This window comes from Tursiops truncatus, chromosome 13, assembly GCF_011762595.2.
Source record: "Tursiops truncatus isolate mTurTru1 chromosome 13, mTurTru1.mat.Y, whole genome shotgun sequence".
NCBI lineage: Eukaryota > Metazoa > Chordata > Mammalia > Artiodactyla > Delphinidae > Tursiops > Tursiops truncatus.
The window spans coordinates 69,400,524-69,415,371 of record NC_047046.1 but is presented as its reverse complement, the minus strand read 5'-3'; the positions used below and the strand labels follow the sequence as shown (position 1 = coordinate 69,415,371).

General features: G+C 39.6%; 1 protein-coding gene across 7 annotated transcripts in view; it reads left to right on the top strand.

Annotated features, from left to right (window-relative positions):
- The window catches only part of CCDC68 (coiled-coil domain containing 68), a 46,831-nt gene that overhangs the window by 21,332 nt on the left and 10,651 nt on the right, over positions 1 to 14,848 (top strand). For all 7 annotated transcript variants that reach the window (XM_073790748.1, XM_073790750.1, XM_004310504.4 and 4 more), the window contains 3 exons: positions 3,286 to 3,368; positions 11,119 to 11,224; positions 12,539 to 12,622. In XM_073790748.1, the coding sequence (XP_073646849.1) occupies positions 3,286 to 3,368; positions 11,119 to 11,224; positions 12,539 to 12,622 (273 nt within the window). The remainder of the gene's footprint in view (positions 1 to 3,285; positions 3,369 to 11,118; positions 11,225 to 12,538; positions 12,623 to 14,848) is intronic.

Here is a 14,848-nt window from a genome sequence, read left to right as displayed (position 1 = left end):
GGAAATGAAAATTAAAAATAAACATCCACAACAAAGGTTGATAAATACTGCCCTGGTGGTGGGCACCCCCTGGAGAAGGATTCATTTTCTACTCGCTTGCACGAGCCACTGCTCCAGTAAATAGCCATTAGTGGTATGAGGTCTGGTAATGAACGCATTACTTAAAACCTTCACCATCTGTCCCACTTTAATCAGGAATGCAGTGAGAATGAATTCCATAAACACAGCGATAAGCCAGCAAAACCACCCAGTAAGAGCATTTTAATACGGCATATGTCCCTTTGGCTGGCAGCGCACTTCTGTTGCATCATATTTGCTTTCCAGTGTCATTGATTTAGCTCTATTAGCATTTTAGAGCTCAAAGGCTCTTTTGAGACCACCTAATTCCTCCTCATCATTTTATAAACGAGGACAGTGCGAATGAGGGACTATTCCACCATCCTCCACTTAGCAGTTCACAATCCTTTCCATTATGCCCACATCTTCTCTGATGTGGGATAAAAGGGATGCCATTGGTTCCTAAATCATTTAGATGTTAACATATGGCAGTGATTTAAGTTGGTGTCCACTCCACCTTGATCCATAAGGTGCGGGAACTCTTACGCTCTTCAGAGGTGTGGTTTTGGCAAGAGTGGATTGCCCCCTGGGTGGTGCTGTGAACGCCTTTCCCTTCCCAGAAGACACTGTCCCTGAGAAGTGCTAGCTGATGTAGTGTGATTTTCCGTGTTGTCAGAGAGGCAGCATTAAGAGTCCAAGCTACAAGGACCTACTGTATAGCACAGGGAACTCTACTCCATATTCTGTAATAACCTATGTAGGAAAGAACATGAAAAAGAACGGATATACATGTATGTATAAATGAACCACTTTGCTGTACACCTGAAACTAACACAACATTGTAAATCAACTATACTCCAATATAAAATAAAAATTAAATTAAAAAAAGAGTCCAAGCTAAATACCGGAGGCTTGACCAAGGCAGAACATTTATTTGTCCAGCTGTCTGGTCTCCTTGAACCCTGGTGATAAAGATTCATGAATTGAGAGTAAGTCCATTAGAAAGAATGTTTGTTAAACACCACTTTTCCTCCTATAAATTCAAAATATATTATCAGTGATGTGTTTCTTTGATGACCCAAGTGTCATAATAAGCTTGCAAAGAGTATCTTGATCCCTCAGATCAACTAAGGCTACACCAGAACAGTATCTAATATATGTGACAAGAATGCTACAGGAAATTTTTGAAAAAGTATAAATTTTAAAAATAACAGAGCACATAAGATATGAAGTATTTGGCACCTTCAAATTATTATATATTGAGGTCCTAATATGTTTCAGAGAAGCATGTAGACCTTTCACATACATCTCCAATCATCCCAACATTTCAATATAGATAGTATTATCCCCATCTTAGGGATGTTCAAAAAGTCAAAAACATGACTCAAACAAATATAGAATGAATACATGTCAGATGTTTTAGTCAACTCATTAATTAATGAGGGAACCAGTAAGGTTGTAAAGCTGGTTTAAATAAAATATTTTTTGAAATTGGCTATTTGCATGCATTTTGAGAAAAGGAATGTAGAATAGGATTACTAGGTTAGATACAAAGGTAGTTAATATTCTTTAAGGCAATAAACCATAACCTTTGGGATTACCTTTTCTACCAGGCAGAAACCCACAAATTAACATGCAACTTCACAAAGTCAGGGCTCTAATCAAATAATAAAGTCACACGCAAAGAAATTCTCCAAGAGAATTAAAAAAATCCTTGTGTCAGGTTATTAAACCATGACCCAATATGACATTAAAATTATATATTTTGATTTACAAGTTTTGGTTAATTTTTCTTAACAGTGATAAGGTCTAGAAGGGTTAAAACCTTGGCAAAACTTAACACAGTCACCAAGTTTCAGAACCAGTTCTGTCCATGTCCAAAGACATTCTGAGATTTTTGCTCTAATGGCACTGTCTTGTCTTTTACCCATATAAATACTACAGAAGGAATGATTTTAAACAGCATTGTAAATACTGTCAAAACATCTATTTCCATCAGATATAAAAAAGAACACAATCCTCCCAGCTTGGTTTTTCATGGACTCATCTATTTTCCTGTTGGATATAGAGAGTTTGGTTTAATGGTGACAATCAGAGACCTCTTTAGGGATTCTTTCACAATGTCAACATTTCTGTTATATCCTAATTAGGAAGTGACTTTATCACTTATGACTTTGATCTTTCACTAAATATACATTTACTACTTTTCTACCTCGGACAGTTGCCATGTAAGCAGGTAGGTATCAAGACAAGTGCAATAATATCCTTGGATACCAACAACTCAAGATTACCGGAGGAGAAGCAGGTGGAGAGCCAGTGTCTAGAGAGAGATGGGCAGGCAGTTAGCATTTAGGGCGGGATGGAGAGACAGAAGAGAAGTTTGACTGAGCAATGGACTGGGAGAGGGGCCAAAGCAAAGCTCTCCAGAAAAACGTGGTTAGTGAAGACAACTAGTCTTGATCTGTCCTTGAGCGGCTTACGTTACCGAGTCCAAAACCGCTCTGCTCGCCGCACGACAGGCTAATAAATCGGAAACGAGGTGTTGAGGCAAGGAACACGACTTTATTTGGAAAGCCGGCAGACGGAGAAGACAGCGGACTAAAGTCTCAAAATAACCATCTTATCGGGGTTTGGATGCCAGTTTCTTTTATAGCACAGAGGGGGAGATGAGGAAGTAAAGTAAAAAGGCGTAAGTTTTGCAAATATCACCTGGAATGGCCAGCCTCGGGGAGCGGATGTGTTAATTTCTTCTTTTTTGCAGCCATCCATGGCTGGAACAGGGTCTGGATGTTTCCCTGATCAAAGGCAGTTTGGTTTAACATTCAGACAGAGGGGCAGGGTTCCCCGAGGCAGGCCGTTATGTATAGACAGTATCCTTTTAGTGAACAAAAGCAGTGGAAAGCAAAGGTTTCAACATGTAGTTGAAAGCACAGATTCAACATGTAGTCAGACCTGGCTCTTCCCTGTTACACTTGTAAACCATGCTGGAGAATGCCTGCCCCGGACTTCACTGGGGTGGGTTGTAACAGCTCCGTATGAAATGAGCTCTTTAGCTCAAAACATATTTCTAGTATTACAAGAAGCATCTTTTGCGAACAGTTTGCAAGAATTCCTTGCTGAATACACACGCACATAGAGAGAAAGAGAACGAGAGAGAGAAAGACAGAGAGAGAGAGAGAGAAATAAAGGAAAAGAAATGAGCAAAAATTGTATTTTATTTTCTCCTAGGAAAAGAGGACACTGCTAGAAAAAAAACTGTCTTTGGAAAACAAGCTGCTGCATCTCAAATCCAACGCTACATATGCTAAAAGGTTTGCAGATCTCCTACGTAAAAGCAGTCCCTGATATCTTTCCTCTCTTCAGGTCCACTGACCAGTGGATAGAAGGCAGCTATCCCCCAAGGGAAAGGAAGCCTGAACGTGCAGGAGGAAGGGAGATTTCTTAGCATTAACAGCCGTGTGCCTCTCCCTCCCTACCCACTGGGGAATCTGGATGGGGCAGAGGTCACTGGGGGTACAGGGAAACTGGTGTGTGTATATGTGTGTGGTGGCTCGTTAATCCTTTTGAAGAGTGAATGAGCCTGTCCCCTCCCTGTTTACCCTTGGTGCTGAAGAGGATGCTGTTGAGGTCTCCATTCCCCTGATGCTTCTGATTTTGTTAATGGATCTCCGCTACAGCCGGCCTTAAATTAGCTAGCCCGCAAGTGGAATTGTAAGATAGTTTTGTCGTGCTCCCAACTTCGTAGAGAATGAAGGAAATACTGTGAAAAGCATCCTTAGTTCTTGGGACTTACTTACAAATATTCGTAATTCACAAGCAGTCCTGGTCCTTGTGTGCTGGGGTAGGGATGGATTTATGGGTTGATGGGTATCGAATGGCTTGACTACTTGGCTGCTGTTAGAAAAATTCTCTGGAATGTCATAGAATAACTCATATCATATGAAATCTCCTGAACTTTTTCTTTTCTTTTCCTTTCCTTTCTTTTCTTTTAATTCTAAACCTACCACAATCATTCTATATTCTGATATAACATCCAAAGTCAAATCTATTTCAAGATCTTAGTTTATCCATCTAGACCTCTTGATCTAGGCACTATTATGAATCTCAAAATGTACACATTCTTATTCTCATTTATTCAATAACATCTGCTCAGGCATCACTTTCTCTTGGTCTTTTGATTTTTTCCTATCTCCTTTTCCTTTCCCATTATCTCTCTTTCTCATCATTGGACCTCATAAGCCAAAGTCCAGAACTGGGCTGACCCTGGCAATTGTACCTACATATTTGAAACACACTGGGATACCACTGATATTAATTTCCTTATACGCTTCCCTGTGAACACGCATATAGCCCCAGAAGGTGGATTTCTGAGTTTCATAGCACTGTACTCTCTGTAGAGAATAAAGGAAATATTATGGAAAGTATCCATAAGTCTTTGGAATTACTTGTATATACTCATAATTTAACTCTAAGTAAATTTTTGGCTTACCTCTTTTTTTTTTTTCCCTAAAGAGAGCTTTTCCATGCAGCAGAACTACAGCTGGTACACTGTGCCTTCCATTAAGAGTCCAGACAATGAGTTTGATTTATTCTTTAAAACATGATTTTTTATTGATAATAGAGGTTTTGTCAGTCTTTGAGCCAAAAATGTAATGATTTTAAAAACCAAGCTGAGCTATTCTTTCAGTTCTATTATATATGAGCAGTCAGGATAAAGAATTCTCAAAAAGCTCTTGAGGAGGTTTTAGAAATATCTTGAGGGAAATGGAGCTTCTGTGTTTCCAGAAAGGTGTTTGAACATCCTGGCTCGTGCAGTTTTCATAAATTGCAGGTGTCACAAATATTTATTTTACTTGTTATTTTGAGCCGTGCGTAGAGGTATTCCCTTTGCTAAGTGACAAGAAAATGAAATCAGTATGAGTCAGATTCCTTTAGTTAAAACAACAGAGACTTGGTTAAGCTACCATAAATAGGATTTCTGTTAGGTGAAGACTGAATAGATATGGCCATAAAGAAGATGTACTCATGGGAAGACAGGAGGACAACCCTTTAGCACCTAATGTGATTTGAAAAACCAGATTATTTTGCTGATCCCACTTAGTGATGCGTGTTTATGCAGTTTCACTCTTTTCTTGTTCGTCCTGGATGATTCATTACCTTTTCCCACCATTTTTCACCAGCTGGTTTGTATTCTCTGTATTTTCCTTTCAGATTCCAGAGGAAAGAGTCTGACTGGCCTAATATTACTTCCTGTATTGGACAGATAGATCATCTTGACCAACCCCTGCATTGACATCCAACCAATAGCCTTTGGCAGGCGTCCCCTCCCATCTTTGTGGGTGGCCTCCCCTTACTCAAAGAATAGCCTAGGGCTTCTTCCCTGAGCAGGGGGCTATGGGTGATTTAATTTCCCTTAAACATAGATAGTTTGATAGGTGCCATGACTTTCTTGAATTGCAGTGAGTTTCATTCTACAATTTTGATAAAGAGATAAAAAGATTCAATATGTTGTAACTTGGCATTTCTAATATTAGAAAGCATCTCTGAGGGTGATAACTTTTAAGCTTTTATAATTCAGAAGAAAAAGAGTTTCTTCTTGCACATGGACTTGTATGTACCATTATGTTAAGCTACTCCTCACAATTACTTCTTTTTTTTAAACATCTTTATTGGAGTATAATTGCTTTACAATGGTGTGTATGTGTATGTATAGCTGATTCACTTTGTTATACGGCAGAAACTCACAATTACTGTTAACAGGAGTAAAAAGGTTTGGCAGAAGCCATCTTTTTTAAAAACAAGGTTGACTCCATATTTCTACTACCATCACTACTAACTGACACTACTAACTGACTAACTTTCGGTTTATAAAGTAACCTGAGGGACCTTATTTAATTTGATCTTTCCACGGACCTTTCAGGGAGGAAACAGAGCTTCTAATTGGTTACATGACCTGTCAAGATCACTCGGCTCTCCAGAAGTTGTAGGGCTGGGAGTTTGGGCTCTAGTATTGCGGTAGCAAAGCCTGTGCTTGTTCTTCTATAGAGGAGACTTGACTTTTTTTCTCTTATTTCTGGAAACTCCAGAGACCTTTTCTCTGCCTGGTTTCCTCAGTCCCCTGTGTGGCTCCGAGCAGAAGGCAGTTTTCCAACTTTTCTCTCTGCCCTGTGATGTCACAGACAAACACACAGGCCCATTTTAGAGTTATCCCTTGGGGAACACATTTGGGCTTTGTAAAGACAAGTAGTGTGTTGGCTTCAACATACCTGTAGAAGCTGCTTAGGGATGGTACGTTCCTTAGAGGAAGAAACAGGGTATCTTGAAGATGTGGTTGCATGTCGCAGCATACTGTTGTTACTTACATTTATCTTTGGTAGTTTTGAGGGCTGTCTTAAACACCCCCATGCCCCGCCCATCTAGTGCTACCACTGAAAACAACAATGGGGAAGATTTTGACTGGCAATAGTAATACATATTCCTGAGTTCTGGTTGAAATGTGAACAGAGCTATACCTACGTCTTGTTTATTCTTTCACCTTGGTCTGGCCTGGGAAAGGTAAGGACCCGGCTCCTCCTATTCTTATGGTTGTGATTGTCAGTTTCCCTCTCTTCCACTGGCCACCATAAAGGTCCAAAGAAACATCAAATCCTAAATAGCAGGAAACCTGAGTCCCTGTAGATTCTAGTATGATTTTTTCATAGCTTCAAAGAAGCTCCAGGATGCCACCAATCTCACTATCTTCTCTCTCAAGTGGGAATTCCATATGGGGTTATTCATATGCCCAATGCTATGAGTAGTGTGCCCAGAAGTAGCAGCATCTGGTACATGCAGCATAGTTTCAGTTGCCACTTTTATTGCATTCATTTTGTCTCTCAGTATCTAGCTCTTTTTATTTCTTCTGGAATTTTCATTCCTATAAACAGCATAATGCATTAATCCCTGATAATAAGTACAATTTATAAAGACTTAAAAGGGTTATGTTCTGGGGTTGTGCAAACATGGCCATCCTCATGTTCTCATACCCTTTGCAATTATGTATTTATGTACCCTGAGTTCTAAGAAAATGTAAGATCATTTACAAAAACTACATAAAAGTAACATAATCCTTTAACCGGAAATAGATTAGATGAGAAGGCCAAGGAGATACAAGAACAGGTAATATAATGAGGTTGCCCCACAAAATGTATACACGTGCTCACAGTGGACCACTGATTCAATTTTAAATTTTCTAGCAGCCAATCCAACGAGAAAATTATGATTAGTTTTGTGATTCACAATGTCCAAATGACTAAACCCAACCAGTTCTTTAGGAAACGTCCAGTTCTTTTTAATGTATCTGTAAGTCCAGAGAGAAAAATTTCCAGGATATATTCATAAAAAGTACCATGAACGATGTCATTATAGTAAACACAGAAGCTGTACCTCAGAAAATACTCTTCAAAAGGTTACCATGCCTCCAAAGAACAATTCACTCAAAGCCATTTGAACAGCGAGCAGCAGAGGGCAGTGTGGCAGGGCTCAATAATGCTACCTCGGGTGGTGGACGTTAACCCCAAGATAGATTTTAAAGTATCCTGACCATTGGATGGAGAGACAGTCCTCCATGACCTTGATTTCCTTTGACCACGTCTTTCGCAGACATTGGCCAGCAGAGAGATTGAGGATGTGCTTCTTGCCTAGTACTCATTCTACCGTTATCCTGTGTTACTAAAGACAAACCATTTGTTTTCACATTTCTGCAAGTTAAAGATAAGATTGACTTCCTCTCTTGAACACTAGGGAATCTAACATGAAGAAAACCAGAAATGGTACTCGGTTCACTCTCCATCCATAGTGATTTGAGAGAGCATCTTCAGTTCCCTTTCTCAAAAGGGTGGAGCCAGGGTTTTCCTCTCTTTTTGTTTGGGCTTTTTCTATGCTCCCATTGCCGTTTCTAGGCTGTGGACTTACTCAGCTCCAAGCCTAGCATCTATAAAGCAAAAAGAAAACCCAGGGAGGTCACCATTGTGTTGTTCCCTGCATCCCAAGGTCCCAAGCTAGTGTTCCTCCTTCTTTCCACCTCTCAGAGTCTTCTTGTGTTTGTTGATGTACAATGTTCAGGGTTTGGGTTGACTTAACAGGAAGAATAGGGGAAAACACATCTTCTACATCTTTCTGGAAGCAGCAGTATGCGATTCTATTTTAATTTCAACATTGACTTTGTATTTATATTGAGGCATTGGGAAGCAGAGCATAAATCCTAGATACAGACGTTTGGCCTCCTTTCCTAGGCCTGGCCTTCATTATGTTTCTTCTTACTGTTTTGCTTTAGTACATTAAGACTGAGTGCTTCAGCTGAAAGATAAATAACAGAGATTAAAGGGAGCTCAAATGCAGCTTATTTAGCTATATTCTCACATTCAAAGACCTTAAATGGATGACTAGGTTTTCTGTTTGTTGAACAAACCTAAGAGATTTTTTTTTTTGCAACTTCCTTAAATCACTGTTCCAGTGTATAATGCACATAAGTCTGAAACCCTTACGCTCTCCAGAGTGCTTCCAGAAATACTTTTCTTCCATCTTAAGACCTGTTTCAGATTTTTATTTATTTACGGTGAGCTTGATGGTAATATTCTCCTGAAATACATGGGGAAATCTCCTGAGTTTTCTATTTTGGAGAACATATCTACCCACTCCCATCCTTCTAAAGACTATTTTTCTTTTCAGTCCCCGAGTTCTGGGTCATCATAAGACACGATGAGACCATTTTGAATACTCACCTTTAATAACATACGGTATTTTCATATTTTATGAATTTTCAAAGCCGACCTGGCTCCGCAAAGCATCCCGAGTTCCTTCTCATTACTCCCCAGGAAAGTCCTGAGTCTGGCTCCTCTTTCCTCCTTTTCTTTTCTCTTTTTTTCCCTTCTCTCTGGAGCAATTTTGAATCTTAGCACCAGCTGTGGGCCAGATTTCCGTTTGCCTCCGTGTCACTTTGATCCTTATGTCCACGACTCATCTGTTTTTGTGAAATGCCTTTTTGAGTCACTTTCTAATTTTTATGCTGAGTTCCTGTTCCATTGATCTGTAGATGTTCCTTATATATTCTGGATACAATGCCTTTATTAGTCATTTATGTTACCGAGATTTTGAGGCTATCCTACTCACTCTGATTTGATGACTAGAAGTTTAAAATTTTTGTCTAGTCAAACTTATCTTTTACTTTGCAGGTAATACTGTTCTAAGCTCTATTTGAACAATCTTTCTCTATTCCAAATTCATGAAGATGCTCTTCTGTATTATCTTTTGAAAGTTTTTTGGGTCTCCGGTTTTATCTACATGGAATTTATTTTTTTGATGAAGCGAGGTTAGGATTAATTTTCTTTTTCATTTTTTCCTATGAGTATCCAGTTGTCACAATATCATTTGTTGAAAAGACCATCCTTTTATAATATTCTGTAACATCATCTTTGATATAAATTGTATAATGAACTACATTTCACGTATATTTTGTGACATACATTGTGTAATTGTACAGTATTTTATAATATAAATTATTTCATTCCATAAGATAAATAAATAATAATGACTATCATTATACATCATTTGTACTTGTGCAAACATTTCTATAGTTTTATAGAAATTAATTTTTTCTACAGTAAAACAAACTCTTTTTAAAGCTCTCTCATACAAAACTGAACAAGGGAAAAAATCAAGACTGTCTTAAATATTGCAAATTGCCTGAAAGTTACTTGGCTTTGAGTGACCTTACTGTATATTAAACATTATTGAGACAACTGTAGTGGATTAGTGCTGTGCTACTCAAAGCACTCAAAGCCTGGCTCATGGACCAGCAAAATCACTGGAACACCTGGGAGCATGTTGGAAATGCAGACTCTCAAGCCCTTCCCCAGGCTATCGGATTAGAATGTGCATCTTAACAAGATCCCTGACAATTTAACAAGATCCTCCAATGCATATTAAGTTTGAGAAGCAATGTTTTAGTACATGATGTAAAACAAAATGGAGACTCTTTTGAAAAAAATGAGAACAAGTTCCGCCGTAGTGTCACATGAATTTCTATGACCTTTGTAATATTTGTAGAGACTGTGAAAATCAGAATTGCGATTGAATTGGACGTTGGCTACTAATTGTGAAACCTTAATAAGCTAAAATAATATATTACTTTATAAAACGCTCGTTTTCAGAAAGCACATTCACTTTATCTCTTTAAGTGTACCGTATAATCTTTCAATGCTGTAAAGGTAGGGATTGTTATACCTGTTATGCTGAGGCTTAGAAAGGTTATGTGACTCCAAAATTACAATGCTCCCAAGTTTAGGGGTCTTGTCTCAGGCATTTTGCCTCAAACTCTAATAACATTGGCAAGAAGAGAAATAGTCAAAAGGCATGTAATCAATACCAGTTACTTAAATGGAGCTTTGGGAAAGGATGAATAATCTAAATTCAAACTTCACTCATCTTTCTTCACCATGGTTCATGTGGACTCAAAATATTAGCTGGAATTTAATTTTTCTTTCCTTGCCTTATTTACATGTAGTAGAATTAACAAAAATAGGAAGCCAAAAAAAAAAGAAAGACAAAACAGGCAATTCACAACCTATACTAAGCCCTGTATCCTTGGAAGTTGGTTTCTGATATGTGTGTTAAGTCTCCATTCCTGGCCCCATGTTCTAACGCTACTATCCCATATGTGTGTGCTCTGATGGACGCTAGGTCTGTGGATGCTCTTAGGTGAGACAGATTAGATATATAAGTGCTTCACCTGGTTCGATGCAACTTGACTCAACTACCTGCTGGAGGGAGGGAGTCACAGGTGGCCAGAGAGGAGCTTTGGACATGAATCGATCCTCTCATTCAAGTTCATGTCTGAGCTAATCAGAGCATGCTTCATGACTGTTTATCTTCAGTGTGTCTTGTTTGGCATAAGGGACCCTGGGCATCTTACCTACATGTTGCCCAGCAGTAGAGTCAGTGAGGAGATCCTGGTAGCACAGCTGTAAAAATAGCTGTATAATGCTTTAGCAAACCTTTCTCTCTTTTTTTCCTTTGCATTTCCAGTTGCCAGGATCTTCAAAAGGAGATTTCCCTCCTCCAGGAGCAGATCTCTCATCTGCAGTCTGTGATTCACTCCCAGCACCAGAGCCTGCGCAGTGTCATCCAGGAGGTCAGATTAATCAAGTGTGTTTCTGCAGTAGCTAGTGTGTTTCCAGTGAGGAGACCAAATACATGTGGCTTGCCTGGACTCTACGAGCACTGAGATTCTTCTCCCCGTTGACATTTCCTTTTTATCCCCACGTGACAAGGCTCTGTTTTCAGTGTCCTCTTTTGTCTCTGTGCCGACACCTGTGATGTTCTCAACGAAGATATGTGGGAAATTGTGTTTGCTCTTTCGATGTTTTTTTTTTTAAGTGTTCTGAGCCAGATAACGCACGCTGTTCTTTAGCAGATTTTGTAGATTAGGAGGTTCAGCCCTTTCTTGAAGAAGAAATGATCTGTTTTCATAACCTCATAAGTGGTTAATTTACGTAGAGGGTGTGTTAGTACAGGGCTGTAACCTGGCCCTTCCTCGCTGGGAACATCTTGGCAGGTGAAAGAGAAGAGGTCGTCGTGATGGCAGCCAGATGGATGGTGAATTGCATACTCATACAGTTTACATCCAGATTTGTATTGATCTGGTTTGGGAATCTGCTTTAGACTTAAAACCAGAACTTCATCCATTCGTTTTTTTTTTTTTTAAACTACTTAATATTTGTTTCTAAAAGGAGTACTTCTAAATAACTCAAATGCCTTCTTGACATAAATGTAACATTCATGCTTGCTGCGGTAGGACCTCTCCAAACAGCCAGAGAATTGAGTCATAGCACTTGCAAGTCAGGGAGGACAGAGGGGGCATCCCATGTCCTCATTTTACAGATGAGAAAACTGAGGCCCACAGTAGTTAAATGATAGAGCTAGCCTTGGAATCCACGTGTTTCTTCTCTTCTGGCACCATCCTGGATATCACCCCACATCCCCCAGTTCCACGTTGCCTCTTAACAGATGCTTTTCTTCCAAAGCAAGTGGGCTCACCTTAATATGCTGCTGGTTGACCAGATCTCTGCCGCAGGGAGCTTCCCCATGCCAGACCATGGCCTTGCATCATGTCCCCTGGCCTCTGCCTGTGCAGGATGAAAATGTTAGGTGGCTGAGACAGAACAAGGACCAGTGTTGCTTCCACAGGATGCACTCCTGCTGAGTTTGGTTTAAACAGGTTTTCTAAAGATTAAAGTGTTTAATTGCACTGTCTGTGTGCTCTCATCCCCAGGTGCCAATTTGTCCTGTTATTTTCTGTAGCCTGCTGAGTCCGCCAATGCTTGGGATTTAATTTTGTTGATTTGATAAACATTACTTGACCACAGAAACCTGTACAATTTCTGACTTAAGGAACTATTCTCTGTTGCCTGACAAGATTTTTGCATTTGTGTTTCTTAAATCTTAGATGGAAGGCTTAAAAAATAATTTAAAAGAACAAGATAAAAGAATTGAAGATCTGAAAGAAAAAGTTAACATACTTGAAGCCCAGGTAAGGAGGGAACCTGTTCTATATTTCAGTATGAAGTGAGTATGTGTGTGTTCAGTATATCTGTGAGCCTGCGTACGAATGTGTCCTGTGTGTTTGTGAGTGCTTGTGTGCGATGGTGTGCCAGTGTGACACTGTGTCCAAGTATGTCTGTATGTGAATGTGTCTGTGTGATTGTATGTGAATGTGTCTGTGTGATTGTGTGTGATGTGTCTAGGTGTATGTGTGAGGACATGCATGTGTCTCTATGTGGGTATGAATGCCTTTTTGTGAGTGTGTGTGTGCATCTTCTATGTATAAGAATTATAGCTTTGTGGGGGAGGTACTCTTAATCATTATTAAAATATTAAGTATTAAACATAATTTTATATTATTAAATTATTAATATTAAATATTACTAAAGAATTGTTGAAAGTTTATTCAAATGTTCCAGAATACTTTCTCTACTGGGGAGACCAGTGATACTATCTCTCGATGTGGACTTGAGTTAGAAGCTTGGTCAAGGCCTCTCTTGCGTGAACTCAGCTCTAGCCAGATAGCCGGGTCTGCTGTCTCCTGTCTTTGTTTCTTTCCCCCGTCCTGAGACTTACTATTCCTCCTCTTTCTCCATCCGTATCCATCAGGGCATCCAAGCTTCGCCTCAGGGCTCACCTACTTCAAGAAGCCAATTGAAATTTTCTTATGTTTCAGTGTTTTAAAACTTATCATAAACCTTTATACTACACTGTGATAAGATGTGCTTTACTTTTGCCCACTCATCCCCGCCTTGACTGGGGAAGCCCTTTTCAGGTGTTGAGCTGCAGTCCTAGGCTGGTGGTACCCCTACCTCACAGGAAGTACAGAGAAGCCCTGTGGTTATTGGAGCACCTGACGACCCCCAGGTGTCTCCAGCCCAGCTCTGCTTTGTGCTCAGTGTCACCCCTTCTGTCTCTGTTGAATAGCTCATCACGGACCGCCTAGACCTGGTCATCTTTTCTACTGCATCCCTCAGCATTGTGACTTCTCTGTGTGTCACGTTGTCCTGTCCAGAGATGCTCTGTCTTCCTTGGAAACCTGCTTATCTTTTGGAGCTGTTCTCTTCCCCAGGACAGACCAGAGAGGAGCTCCATGATTGGACTCCCAGCACACGCCTCACCATTCTTTCCACCACCACATTCTTTCTGCTTCCCTCAAACAGAAGAAAAAAATCATAATAACATAAAGAGGTTGTAAATATTTTGCAACTTAAGTTTTGGAACCATCCCCCTGTTTTGCCCTTTCTACCTTCCTGGGACCACTGTTCTCTTTATTTTAGAGGGTAAGCTCATCGCGTCTTGGGTTTTCCTTAGATTCTCACCTAAGTAAGATGTAAATCGGTTAGTTTACATCAGGTGATGTGATTTATGTCGCATTAGAGCCCCTCCTCCTAAGAAATGTCTTTAAACGCATTTCCTCCCAACTTTTCTTATGTAGTGGCCTTTTGACAAATGTTACTTGATAAAATATTTTTTCTTATAAATATTTTTCTTATAATATTTTAATAACTGTTTTTTATTTTTTTACATAACTAACATATGGTCATTCATCCCATACAAATTAGGAAACATGGATGAGCAAATATAACAAGAAAACCACTCAAACATACCATCCAAGGGCAATTATTCAGCACAGTTGTGTATATCTCTATTTCTGTGGGAATTTTGTGCCTGTTACATACTTGTGTGTATATATTAGAGATACAGACTATATATGGCATCATTTTATTGTGTTTTTAAACTTTTATTTGTTTCAACAATTTTTTCATATCATTAGTTACGTAAGTCTATAAATACTTTTTTTTTTTTTTTTTTTTTTTTTTTGCGGTACGTGGGCCTCTCACTGTTGTGGCCTCTCCCGTTGCGGAGCACAGGCTCCGGACACGCAGGCTCACCAGCCATGGCTCATGGGCCCAGCTGCTCCGCGGCATGTGGGATCTTCCCGGACTGGGGCACGAACCCGTGTCCCGTGCATCGGCAGGCGGACTCTCAACCACTGCGCCACCAGGGAAGCCCCTATAAATACTTATTGAGTGGCTACTATGGTGTAGGCACTACGTTTGGATAAACAATGTTGAACAAAATAGACATGAGCCCTGCTGTCTGGAATTTACTAACTGATGAGGGAGATAGATACAAATAAATTAATATGTAACTAATAATATCTTGGAAAAGTTCTGCAGGAAAAGGACAAAATACTCTGGGCAATAATACC